The 12,665-nt window shown below is 47.9% G+C and overlaps 1 protein-coding gene across 7 annotated transcripts in view; it reads right to left on the bottom strand.

The window, feature by feature from the left end:
- The window catches only part of psd3l (pleckstrin and Sec7 domain containing 3, like), an 83,462-nt gene that overhangs the window by 55,912 nt on the left and 14,885 nt on the right, over positions 1-12,665 (bottom strand). For 6 of the 7 annotated variants that reach the window (XM_077019719.1, XM_077019720.1, XM_077019718.1 and 3 more), the window contains 2 exons: positions 9,303-10,188; positions 7,950-8,393 (listed from right to left, as the gene is read on the bottom strand). In XM_077019719.1, the coding sequence (XP_076875834.1) occupies positions 7,950-8,393; positions 9,303-10,188 (1,330 nt within the window). Of the gene's footprint in view, positions 1-3,817; positions 4,155-7,949; positions 8,394-9,302; positions 10,189-12,665 lie in introns of those variants that run through there. The other variant, XM_077019724.1, reaches the window with a different exon arrangement.

Below are 12,665 nucleotides of genomic sequence, written 5' to 3'. Positions count from 1 at the left end.
CTCAGGGGAAGTGATGAAAACCAGGAAGTCGTTCTTTCACTATGGCGTGCCACCGACCTAGCCCGAGTCCACAGGCTTCTCACTTCATGAAATACAAATGAACTTCCAACAACCGAACCACTTCTCCATAACAACAAACCGAATGAGGCACTTTTTAAAGACACACCCATTATTTTCCCCCTGTAAATCATGTTTTTAATTACAGCAAGTCTGTTTCCATTCCAGAGGTCTGCATATTGTGGTTAAAGCTGCAAAACGCTGCGTCTCCTCGCCAAATTCAGACCCGGCCTGAATCGATACTACAGAAACAGGCCCAGGAGTCATGTAAAATATGAAAATGTTCAGGGTGGTGAAAAACTACTTATCTATATGTAAAAACTGCAGAACTTAATGCTCAAAAAGCATCATGGTAACAACACAAAGGAAATTTGATGTAAGGCTGAAGACAAGTTCAGCCTTACATCTGGTTGTTGTCAAATCTCCCCCTTTTTTAATGGTCTCTTTGGTCCTTAACATTCCACCATAGCATTGATCAGAAGAGCTTCTTCTTCTGAACAGCATTTAACCTGACATGGTCATTTAAAAGGTTTGAGTCTAAAAATCATCCTCTTTGTAGTCACTGTCTCTAGAATATCAGAGAAAGATAATTTTACATCTGGTGTATTGTCCATTAACGAGACCTGATTTGTATTTGGTCAATTAGATTAACATTTGCTACCATTACTATACCATATAGTACCATTGCTACTGCTATTACTGGAGCTGTGAAACGGAGGTGTCTAGGTGTGGATTAGCAGCATCTCAGCCAAGCGTAGCATAGTGGTGTCGTCATACGTATGTGCAGAAAGTGCGCCGACCACAGGACTCCCCCAAACAACAGTGCTCCTCATCCCATAGAGCTTCTGTCCATGTGCTCACAGTACAGCTCAAACATCTGACTTGTTTCTCCAACGTGTCCTGCACAGTTTGCACAAGCCTTTATTTATGTGTGTGGTAGTGTGTTTGGCACTGGCGCATGCTAACGCGGTGGACTTAGACACATTCAGCCTTCCCCACACATTCCAAACATCCCTCTACTTCCCTCTCTCGCTTTCGGCGGCGTGGGGCCTTCACAGTCCGGGGCGCTGAAAAATATAAAAGATCAGAAAGCAACAAGCTCCCATTACCTGAAGCACGTGGCAGCACAACTGCGATAATCATTTGTGACACAGACCTCCCTAATGAAGCGCACAGAATTCACACATGGCACGAAAGGTTAAATACAAGGGAGGGAGAAATGAGCATGGAGTCATTATACACCAGTCAAAGGGAGCAGACTGTGTGCGCTAGGTTGGAAACGCAAGGCAGATTGAAGCTCCCCACACACAAGCACTCCCTGGTACCGCTGGTCGAACATCTCTCCTCCTTCTCGGAGGGGATCAGGCTTAGGTCAGGAGATAAACAAACGGCACCAAGCCGATTGCTCACAGCTTCCCGACATGGGAGCACTCGGCGGGGTGTGGACTACAGCTCTCATGACTCAGCGAGGCCCTCTGAACTGTGACTCGTGCTCCTCTGAGAGGGTTCAGGGGTGAAGCTGCTTACAGTTCGTTGTGGGGAGTCAACCACGCTTCACGATCTAGATTTAACCCACTGTTTCACTCAAATAAGCTAACATGAAACTCACAGTGGACAAGATACCTGAATCGTTTTTTTTTTTGTCGTTCGGACAAATAGACAGCAACAGACTTTCTTTTCTAGCTGTTTGAAGTGTAGTGTGAAGCAGGGTTGGAATGGATGGTATGCTATGTAGATCACTTCAGGCGTAGCTGTACTTCAGCTGTGCGGTGTTTATGCTCCTTATCTGGCTGGGATGTATGGAGGAATACAGATCTCTCCCTCTCTTCTGTGGGCTGGGCAGAATGTCCCACTCCCTCGTTTCACAGAGTGCAAACAGCTGCTGCATCGTCCTCCTAGCGTGTGCTCATTACTGACACCTAGCAGCTCGCTCTCACACACACACACACACAATTTACATCTGACTCAAGCAGCAAGTCTCATGTTTTACCTTGCAAATCCTCCAGACGGCGAAAAGCTCCTCTTTCAACCGTCATGCAGACTGATCATTTGCTTTGTCACAAAACCCCATTCAACTTAAAAGAAGCCCCAGAATTCCAGAGGAATTTTCATAATAACATGCAACTTCAACTGCTCAAGACTGTTATGTTTATCCACCACACATATATCACATATATCGAACACATCTTGTTGCTTCAGTTCTAAAATACCCAAAAAGCGGCGCTTTTGAGAGATAAACTGGGGGCGTGGGCGGGCCTGGTAGGGAGGGGGCGGAGCCAACCAGTGGGCTCTGCTGAGTCACGCCTCTGGCACTGGCAGAGGATGAAAGTGGCCCGGGACAGAGCCCCTGGAGGCAGGAAGTGACAGCTTTCACTGCACAAGGGGAGGGGCCGCGGGACCTGAAGGGCGGGTCTCTGGCACACGATAGCCGCGCACCTCGGCGGGCCACCTGGTACACACACTCAAACACATACTGTTTACTGCAGGCGGTCCAGTCATGCAAGTGTAAAGCGTCGCATGTTATGTAATAAACATGGACTGTTTCACATAAGCTAGAGGTTTGGTGGTTTTATGTCATCTTTTATTTTTATTTTTTAATATTCTGTGAGAAGTGTCTCAAAATTACTGAATAAATTTCACCGCTGAATTTATGCTCGAGACGCACATCTAAAGATGAGTATTTATTTTGTTCATCTTTCATCAATTGTTCATCATGCCCTCTGCATTATATTTCTGTGGTGTGTTATTAACTGGAGAGTCGTGAGTCACTTCATTAACTGTCTGAAATCATCACGGCTTCTGTCGACCATGACTGGGAATTTGCATGGGGCACTGAGGCAGGAAATCTACTGGCATCAAACGGTGGCGGTGAGGAACTAAATGACCCTGCAGTGTGACACCATAGAGAACCATGTGCAAATACGGTGCACATGCACTCACATGGTCACGGAGCCCTTCTGTTCGCATTTTTGTGGCAATTCCCAAGCGCACACATGCGCAGAGAGGAATATTTCACTGCTGTTGTCCACAGGGTGACTTCTCAGAGCTACCACACACAGTTTCTTGTTGTAGGTAATTTTCCCTGGGTGCGTGCTTCAAGGACAAACTTCATCTTAGTGTGTGGGAAAGGCCTGCACAAACTACTTAAGCTAAAAGCTATTTTGCAACACATATCGATCACCTTGTGTCAGAATGTGATGAATTATTATGTAAACAGGAATTGCAAATTAGCATTCATGCAAACAGCAGAAAAAACAGCAGAAAACAGCAGAAAAGCATGGCATGTGCATGTTGGTTTAATATTTGCGTCATAATCTGCCTCGAACTTCCTGTTGGATTAAGAACCGCCCACTTTCAGGAAGACGGCAATCACGAAGACCTGGAGCGGCAAAGCACTACTTCAACCTTCATATTTGGAGGACATTAGAAAGAGAGAGGGAGAGTACAAGCGGGAGGGAGAGAGAGAGGGAGGGAGGGAGGGAGAGAGAGAGGGAGGGAGGGAGGGAGAGACAGATAGGGAGGGAGGGAGGGAGGGAGGGAGGGAGGGAGGGAGGGAGGGAGAGAGACACACAGATGCTGCCAGCTACTGTTCTGAGGAGCCGCTTCAATGTGCACACACTTCCCAGCAGTCTGTCCCACTCTCTAACTAACTCACACACGCCTGATGTAGGCGAGAGCAGCCGACTGCGTCTTCCCGCCGCACTTTAACTCATCGCAGTGACTAACCAGCATGTCATGCAAGTCAAAGGTCAAGACTTACTGGACGGTGTCGGGTTCGGTGTCGGACGGGCCCGGTTGGGCAAAGCAGCCGGACACGAAGGAGCCCATAGGGGTCAACGGCGGCCAGGAGGACCCGGGAGGAGACAGGAGGAGGAGGAGGAGGAGGAAGAGGAGAGTCCCTGCTAACAAACTCCAGATCTTTCCCTGCTGCGCGCCATGTGACCGCTGCCTTGGTGCCTCCGCTCTGACCTACATGGAGGCAGCGCAGCGCTAGCTCCGCCCCAGCGGCCGGGACACCGATCTGTCGCCGGGGCACCTAGGGCCGGCTCGCCTGGGGCCCCGCGGGAGGGCAGGGGGTGAGCGATGAGCCTTCCCTGCACATGAAGTGCTTCCGATCGGGCTCAAGGAGAGGTGCGCCTCCCGCCTGACTCTCCATCTGTGGGCCGGCCGGACGTGGGGTGGGGGGGAGGGGCGGTCCCTACACACACGCGCTGACAGAACGTAGCTCCTCCTCACGACAGAGACACGGAGAAAGAGGAACGGGAAGAAGAGATGTGGAGAGAGAGAGAGAGAGAGACGGAGCCAGAAGGGGGAGCGAGAGAGAGAGAGAGAAAGAGACGGAGAGAGAAGGAGATGGAGGATGAGACGGGTGGGGAAAGGACAGCTGCAGGAGTGAACGGATGGGAGTGCGCGTGGCAGGAGGGTGTGACGTCAGCCAGGGCTGCAGGGAAGGAGACGGTAGCCTGGCCGGCTGCAGTCTGCGCACTCCGCCTGCTATAAATAACCCAGCAGCTGGGCTGCCCTGCCACCAGCAGGACCGGGCCAGCGCGAGGACACACGCCCTGCCGGAGATGCACCCGACTCTGGGCTGAGAGGTGAGGGCGCATGCTTAAGGCTCCTAGTGCCGACGTCCCGAACCGGGTCGTTCACGACAGCTGTGTTCTACAAGGCTGCTGTGTAAAGTACACCAGATAGATAACACGGTCGAAACAGCCATCTTTTAAGACACGAGATTCCTCTCAGGGCGTAATACACCCCAGTGGTGATTTATTAGCACTGTTTTTACAAACAAATTTAAATTTACATTTTAAAAAATGTGTATTTAAAAACCAGCACACAGACTATAAACTTACAATAATTTTGTTTCATCCCCTTTTAGGTGAGAAGGAAAATTAACAAAATAAACCAGTGACTAGCACCTCCAGCCCAGTCTGCCCAGTGTGCAGTAGGACTCGAGGTCCATCCTGCACGCAACCATGGAGACGTGGACGCCGTGCCAAGCAGAGAGAAGAGAACCTCGACACTCTGCCCTCTAATCCATAATGATCGAAGGAATTTCCATCAGCCAGTAGGCCAATCATGTGCATCTCAGATACTACAGCCCTGTCTTGGCTGGCTGTCCTGTAGGGACAATAGAATTAGTTGAACCCCCTGTCAGTCCTGCTACAGGGCATGTTGGGATCTTGTGTTCTAGATGTAGATCAAAAGTCTCAGCAGCAAACCCAAATGGCAAAGCAATGGCACAATGTTTCCCAGCAAGCAGACCGAGCAGGAGCTTCAGTGGATGTGTGGAGCTTAAAGGTGCAGATGTGTCCAGCAGATGTGTGTGGAATCCTAGCAGCCATTCTCCGTCTGTGTTTGTGTACCTCTGGAGCTGTGATGAAGACTAAATTGCTTTTATGATGAGAATGTATGAATTTGTTTGAATCAGAATGAGAATCAGACAGTTTGCACGTAAGACCAGTTTGGTGAAGATCACCTTAGAAGTTCACGAGTTTCTGGTTTTTGGAGAATGTCATTGTCATGTTTTGCCATCCTGTATTGGTGAAAGTCCAAAGTGCAATATGAAATTTGAATGGTTTGGTTATTTTATTGCTGCAGGACATTAAATACTAGCATAATGACATTGATCCAAAACACTACCTACGTGCCAGGAATGCCATTCAGATCTCATTTTTGACATATGTAACACAGCCATGCCTAACTTTGTGTAGAAACCATTGAAGCAGAGAAACATTATAATAAAAGTAAAAGTCTGAACAAAAAGGTTTTTAGGCACTTCATGTTATTTGGCATTCTAAAATTTTAAGAGCCCTGTTAAGGTTGTGTTGTATACATTAGCAGGGAATTATGTGGCCAAATTGTCTTATGATTGCATTTCACTGCACAGTCCAGCAGATGGCCCCATTTAACAAAGTAACACCCATGTAATCCAGTGCTTATGTTTTTTTCCTTATCCTGACAGACCAGGATTCTCATTGTACTGGGTAACCATAATGCGTCTCCCTGGGAAGACTGGGGTTTAAACCCCATCTGGCATGTACTCTATGCTATACCAATAACAGCCCTTAGGCAAGACTCCTAACACTACATTTGCCTACCTGCCTTGAAATTGTAAGTTGCTCTGGATAAGATCTGTCTGACAAATGTGTAAAATGTAAACTGTTGAAGTTGAAAAGCGAGTGACACTGGTCCTAGCATTCCAGTTTCATTTCAAACATTGTTTACATGCGAGATATAAAGCAGCTAAACCTGACAAAGCCTACACATCAACTTTATACAGCTGGTGTTCAACTCCTGAGAGACACTGTCAGAAAGCCTTTTTTTCTCGTTTAAAAGGTGAGAGAGTGTGATGACTCAGAAAAAAACAGCCAACTGCGATTGCTTTTGTGCTCATGGCACTAACTTTACCGCTGAGGTGATATCAGCGTCATCACAACGTCATCCCACCCACAGCTCTCTCTCTCTCTTTTTTAAAGTCTCTCCGATGTCTCTAATCCTATCTGACACATCATCAGTCTGTCACCTACAACTGCTTATGTTCTACCTGCTCTAAAATTAGCAGCTGTCAGCCCCCATTATTAAGAAATCAGGTCTTGACAGTTCAGCCTGGAGAATGTCAGACATCTATCCAGTCTCCTGTTCATGTCCAAAGGTCTAGAGAGTCGTGGCGTCCCAGTAGCTTGACAATGTGAACTCCAATAATCTTTCTGAAACTTGTCAATCAGGCCTTCTGAGTGCTGAGATAGCTCTTCTTTATAGTCTTAATGATCCTCGTCTGTACTTGAGAGCTAGAGTTAGGGTTAGGGTTCTGCTTACAGTCGGTTCTGCAATGTGGATTTTAGAGGCACTAGTTGTGTCCTGGTTTAAATCATATCTAACCGCTAGGCACCCAGTTGTTTGACTGGGGAGGCGTAAGGCCGTCACTGCTCATTAATCAGATCATTCCCCGAGGATCAAGGTTCTTTGCCTCTTGTTTCTTATCATTCTTCACAACAACCTCAAATTTCAACGTTCTGCTGACGACATTCAGACGTATGTGAATATTAACCCTTCAGATCCATCCCCACCTCGAACTCTGACCTCCTGTATTCGGGAACTAACTTCTGGTTGTGTGCATTTTTTTACGGCTTAATGGAAATAAGACCATATTTCTGATTATATCAGGTACTATATCCATCATTTCAAATTGTCCAATTCCACACTGGTCGTGGGTGACACTCCTGGTATCTGCTACACTACCGTACGTAACCATGGCATTCTTTTTGACCCATTTGTCATTCAAATTAAAATTGCCGACCTAGTCTGCATATTTACATCTCCGTAAAATCATATATCCCAGAATAACTCCGTATGTTCCACCCTACACATTCAGGCCCTGTAATAAACTCCTCCCATGGTGGGCAGTCTAACAGGATTATTAAGTATATAAAGTATAACAGGAGAGGATCTGTGTACCAACGTGCACACCTGTACCAAATCTGTCTATCTCTAAAAATTTCATGTGATGATTTGGACTGCTGGCTTTGTATTAAATGTGTGTGATGAACCAGATTGCACTGTGTTCATTCTATGTTGCTGTAGCTCCTAAATTTCTACTGTGGGATAAAAAAGTACATCTTGCTATATATCTAATCATCTTTCCGTCTAATAACAAACAACACTCCATCCAGTCATACTGTGCTGAAGTGTAATTTAACCACACTGAACCACTGGCTCTGGAAATGTAACGCTCCAAAATGCTATTTGCAAAGCTGCCAATCAAGACTCCCAACAGAGTTAATGTGAATGCCAACCCAGGTAGGTATGATACCATTTGACTTTATGGTGATCAAAAAGTGGGCCCCATTACTAAGTATTGGTCCGAAGCCACTGAAAACACCAAGTCCTACCTCAGGCAGCCCTGAAGCCAGTCCTGTGTGTCACTCTCCACGCCGTTGGTCAGGGTTCCTCTGGAGAAGTCCTCCGATGCAGCACCTGCGTCCAGGAAGGAGGAGGTGACCTCCAGGTGACCTCCGCTCCGCCCGGTGACCGAAACGCTGAGCACCTCCTGTCTGTCACCCAGCTCGGCCAGCAGGGCGCTCTCCTTCAGCCGCTGTTGGATCATGGGCGTGAGGGGCGTGTCCAGGGCGGAGGCCGATTCCTTGCTCCGCCAGGGCCCCGCCCCCCGGCCCAGCTCGCCGTCGGTCTCGTCGGCGGAGGACGAGAGGGCGTCCAGGGAGTCCACGCTGCTGTAGCACGCCCCACGCATCCGTTCCGCCTCCAGGATGGTCTCGAACTGACGGCTGAACACATCCGTGGCTTCTTCGTTACCGGAGGCCCCGCCCACCGTACGCCTGAGATGCGCAGAGTCACGGGAGACCGGCAAGAGAGACGTGAAAGAGATGAGCACTGTAAAGTTACCAGCAGGAACTAGTGCTGGACATTCTTGCTACACTATTATAATAAAAAAATCACTTCACGACTGTGAGAACGTAGTTTATAGACAGAAGCAGATGGCCAGACCTCAAGCCAACGGAAATGTCTGGCATCTCATGCTAAAACTGGCACAACATCAGAATAAGCGCAAACAAAAATAAGCAACGTGTGGTACCATCAAGATCACCCAGAGCTGTGCCCCCCCCCCCCCCCCCCCCCCATCACGGTGACCTTTAAAATCAAACGTCCTTGACACTCTGCCTGTACACCCTCCGTTCCCCATTATTTATAAGACGGAACAAATTACCAATCAGTCTCCATTTCCCATCTCTATTTCCTAGGCAGACTGCAGAGGAAACACTACGGGGCCGATTGCATTATTACACTGACCACGCCCCTCTTAACCTCCGCAAATATGGCTCGGCCCAATGGCGCCGCCCTTCCTGTAGCGAGCGTGCCCAGTCTTCACTGTAACTACTGTTCAGGGAGGCGGAGTCTGCGCCTGTCAGCTCTGCATAACGAGTCTATTCAGGAATCACTGTGGTGGTGTGCTGCCCGAGTCCAGGCGGACCACACAGATCTACTGGTGAGCTCTTCAGCTCGTGAGGCAAGATGAGGATGAAACTCTGGTACACACTGCTACGTTTTAGGCCATTCAGCTTGGCATTCACACGGTCACATTGCAGTTACATATGTTAGAGGCCTGCAAGTGGTTCTCTGGCATCTGACCGACAAGTCCAGCATCTTAAGAACACTTCAAGCATGCCGTGGCCCGAGATATTTTGTGCACTAGGTCTCTGAAACAGTGAGGTTGAGCCGATACCTACCTGGCTGAGCTGGGTCCTGTTGACTTGCCCTTGTGGCTCAGCGCACACACCTGTGGAGCAGCAGCCACGGGTGTGTGTGTGTGCGCGAGCTTCCCCGGGCCCTCAGCCAGCTGCTCCCCTGCTCCGCTGTGGGGTTGAGCCGCCTCTCCGTTCACCGCGGCCTCCGCCCCTCCGAAGCGCAGCTTCTTCTGGGGCCGTTCCCAATGTTTGCCCCCGTCCAGGAAGGCGGTGAAGATGACCGGGATCTCAGCCAGGATCCTGCTGGACTCCTCCAGGGACGCATCGGGCAGGCCCCCCGGGACGTCTCCGGCCGGATCACCTTCTTCGCTCGCTCCCTCCCTGCCGTCGGTCTCTGTTGGGGGCGGGGAGGAACGTGGCCCCATGGTGGGCTCCTCCGCAGACGTTATGGCTGCGGCTGCGGGTTTGTTTTGGCTGGTGCGCACGTCCCAGCCGTCCCCACCGAGTCCGCTGTTCAAACGGCTCATCTCCTGCGCAGCCGAGCTGGGGTCCTGGATCAGCGCCTCGCACCAAGAGTCAAAGGTCAGGAAGGGTTCGCCTGGCAACTCCAGCTGCCCCGCGTCAGCAAAACCGTTCTGCAACTCCGAGCCCTGATTGGCTGTGGCTGGCGGAGAGGGCGGCGCCCCGTTGTGGCCGTTGCAGGGGATCATGGTAGAGGCGGCGTCTCCCGATTCGCTACCCTGCTCGTCCAGCTGAGCGGTCGATGGAGCATCACGCGTGTGGGCGGCTAGGCCGCTCAACAGATTGGCGAGCTCCCGGTCGATCTCTAGGAACAGAGAGGTCTCGTCGAGGTCATCGTCCTGGGCGACAGGGTCAAGGCTGATGCCGCTGTTCTCGTCCTGCTGGGGCTGGGGGCTTCCTGTAGAGACTGAGCACCCAGAGAGACAGAAAGGGCTTCAATTAAAATCTAAATCTAAAATCTAAATCTACCGGCTAACGAACCAGTTTTAAAATTTAAACTGCTAGCGTTTACGACACGAGCAACACTGTAACGAAGTTGGGGGGAAAACAGTTAAAATGTCATAACAGTGCAACAACCTTGGAGGTAGATCTTAGTGGAGGAAATGTTTGGAAGATAAATTGCAATTCACTGCCAATAATCCTTTTGCCCTCTGCAAAAATGGTGCCATTGTAAAAAATTAAAAAATGGTACATTGATGACTCGTCACCAAGCTCATAACCAAAATATGACTGCAGTCATTTCTATATATTTATTTAGCAATATCACCTCGTTCTATTAAAACCCAGTGACAGGAAATCAAAATGTTCTAGCTGTATAGCTTATATAGTCCACCATCTCCATCTCCATCATGACGAATCATGCTGTCCGTGGGTGTGTTTCACATTAGCCTCTCCAGTTAGCTGACACACAGGGCTTCAGGGCTCCTGGCCCGAGTTCACCGCTTAACACTGCCAGGATCCAGCCTCATTCTAACAGTTCAAAAGCATCAAGTTGATTTATTCCTCATTTAATTATGTGTTTGTGTGTGTGCGCATGGGTGCAAATGTGCATCTTATTAACAAGCTTGCTTAATAATCAGATATCAATTACACTGGGGTAGAAAAGTGAGTCACACCTGTAAGGCATCTAACCCAAACATACCTACTGGGATTATCACCTTCACACCATGAGAAACTGCAGTCATAAATCCTAAAATGTTTGGAAATAACATGTTTTAAACTATCAGATACTCAGATCTTCATGTTCTGATTACAAATGTATTAGTAGTGGACTTGTGTGTATCAGAGTCTGGGAGGTGAGTTAATCATGAATAGTTCTACTGTGGTTAAGGGAACAGAGTCGGACTGTGTCCACTCTATAAACAGGGAGGGATGGGAAGAGCCCGGTCCAAACCACAGCACACGCCACAGCTGCGCTGAAGCACACGCAGATGTCTCTTGATGAAAAACTTGCAAACACTTGTTAATATATGTCTCTAAAATGTTAAAACCTGCAGTTAAGCCACACAACATACACCCCCCCCCCACAACCGCCACCTTAAAAATGTACCTCGGAAGTGTTCCATTGTTCCAATCCCAATGCAAAGTAAAGTAAGAATTAGTTGACATTTTTAAAGGCTGAGACCCTTAGCCTAGAAGGGAACTCAATTTACCTGAACATCACAAGGTGGCAGCACCTGCTAGCTCCTGTGCTAATGGAGATAGCATGTTCACACACCATCTCAATAAAATGTTCATGTCCGTTTTGTTGGTGTGAACAAATCAAAATGCTAGTGCAATTAAGGCATTTCATATACCACTGGTGGAATTTAAAAAAGATCTTGACAGACATAAAAGAGTCAAATCTTTGTGTCAAATTCGAAATCAAATGTCATGTGAAGTAATACTGTAAAGTCATGTGAATGTCCCAATGTCCAGTTGCTGCGGTTTTCTTTTAAAGATCAATCCAAATGTGACCCACTTATGAAAAAAATAGCTTTTTACGTGTCTGCAGATTCCATGAAAAGGTCCATTTAAATGTCAGAGTCAGTAAGAATGGACAAGGTTTGGCCCAGAGTTCTCTCAAAGCACACGCTATATGTCATGCAAATGAGCCTATTCAGGACTGGAAATACTGTATGTGAGAATGTGGTGGCAAACAAGCAGTTACAAACAACGTCTTTAAAACACAAACGTACATGCTTTGACTCCTAAAATGTCTGTTTAACGAATTAACATTAGCAAAAACCACTAATGACTAATGTGATAGAGTATATTTGTTCTGATTGCAACTCCCACAGGGATCTGTGTAGATCTAAACCACAGCTCAAAGTGGAGTGTCTCTGTGACGAAATCAGCTGTCACTCAAGAAAACGAGGCCGTTCGGCTCAATGCTCCAGTTCCAGAGGGTTTATGTAGGTCAGGGGAGTGGTGCAGAAGGCACATGGCTTTAACTGAGATTGAGCTGAACATTAGGAAAGGTCAACAAGGCAAACAAGGGCCAAAGTTCACCCAGACGGCAAGAAAACTACAATTTACCTTTCCTCTAAAACAACGATCGCTACAAGGGCCATGACAGGGAGGAGGTTAGTGTTTGGAGCCATGACCGATCACCAAAAACGCAGCCACCAACTGACATTTGTCAAAGGGTTGAGACGTAGCCGTGGTTCTAAAGCAGTTTGGACTGCAAAATGCTATAGAGTAGAGTTTTACAAGGGTTGAATCAGAGATCAAAAGGTTTAGTTAACCTTTTCACTTGCAAGGCAGTGCACCTCAAAGGGTCTTTGGGGTACAAAAAAAAGAAGATTCATTGTAACATAAGTAGGTGATGTAAAACAAATCAGAACACATTTTCATAATGTAAAATGCTATTTTACTAAAGCACTGAGTTGCCACTGTGTATGA

The sequence above is a fragment of the Brachyhypopomus gauderio genome, chromosome 10, assembly GCF_052324685.1.
Source record: "Brachyhypopomus gauderio isolate BG-103 chromosome 10, BGAUD_0.2, whole genome shotgun sequence".
NCBI lineage: Eukaryota > Metazoa > Chordata > Actinopteri > Gymnotiformes > Hypopomidae > Brachyhypopomus > Brachyhypopomus gauderio.
The sequence above is the reverse complement of the archived record's forward strand: the minus strand, read 5'-3'. Positions and strand labels throughout refer to the sequence as shown.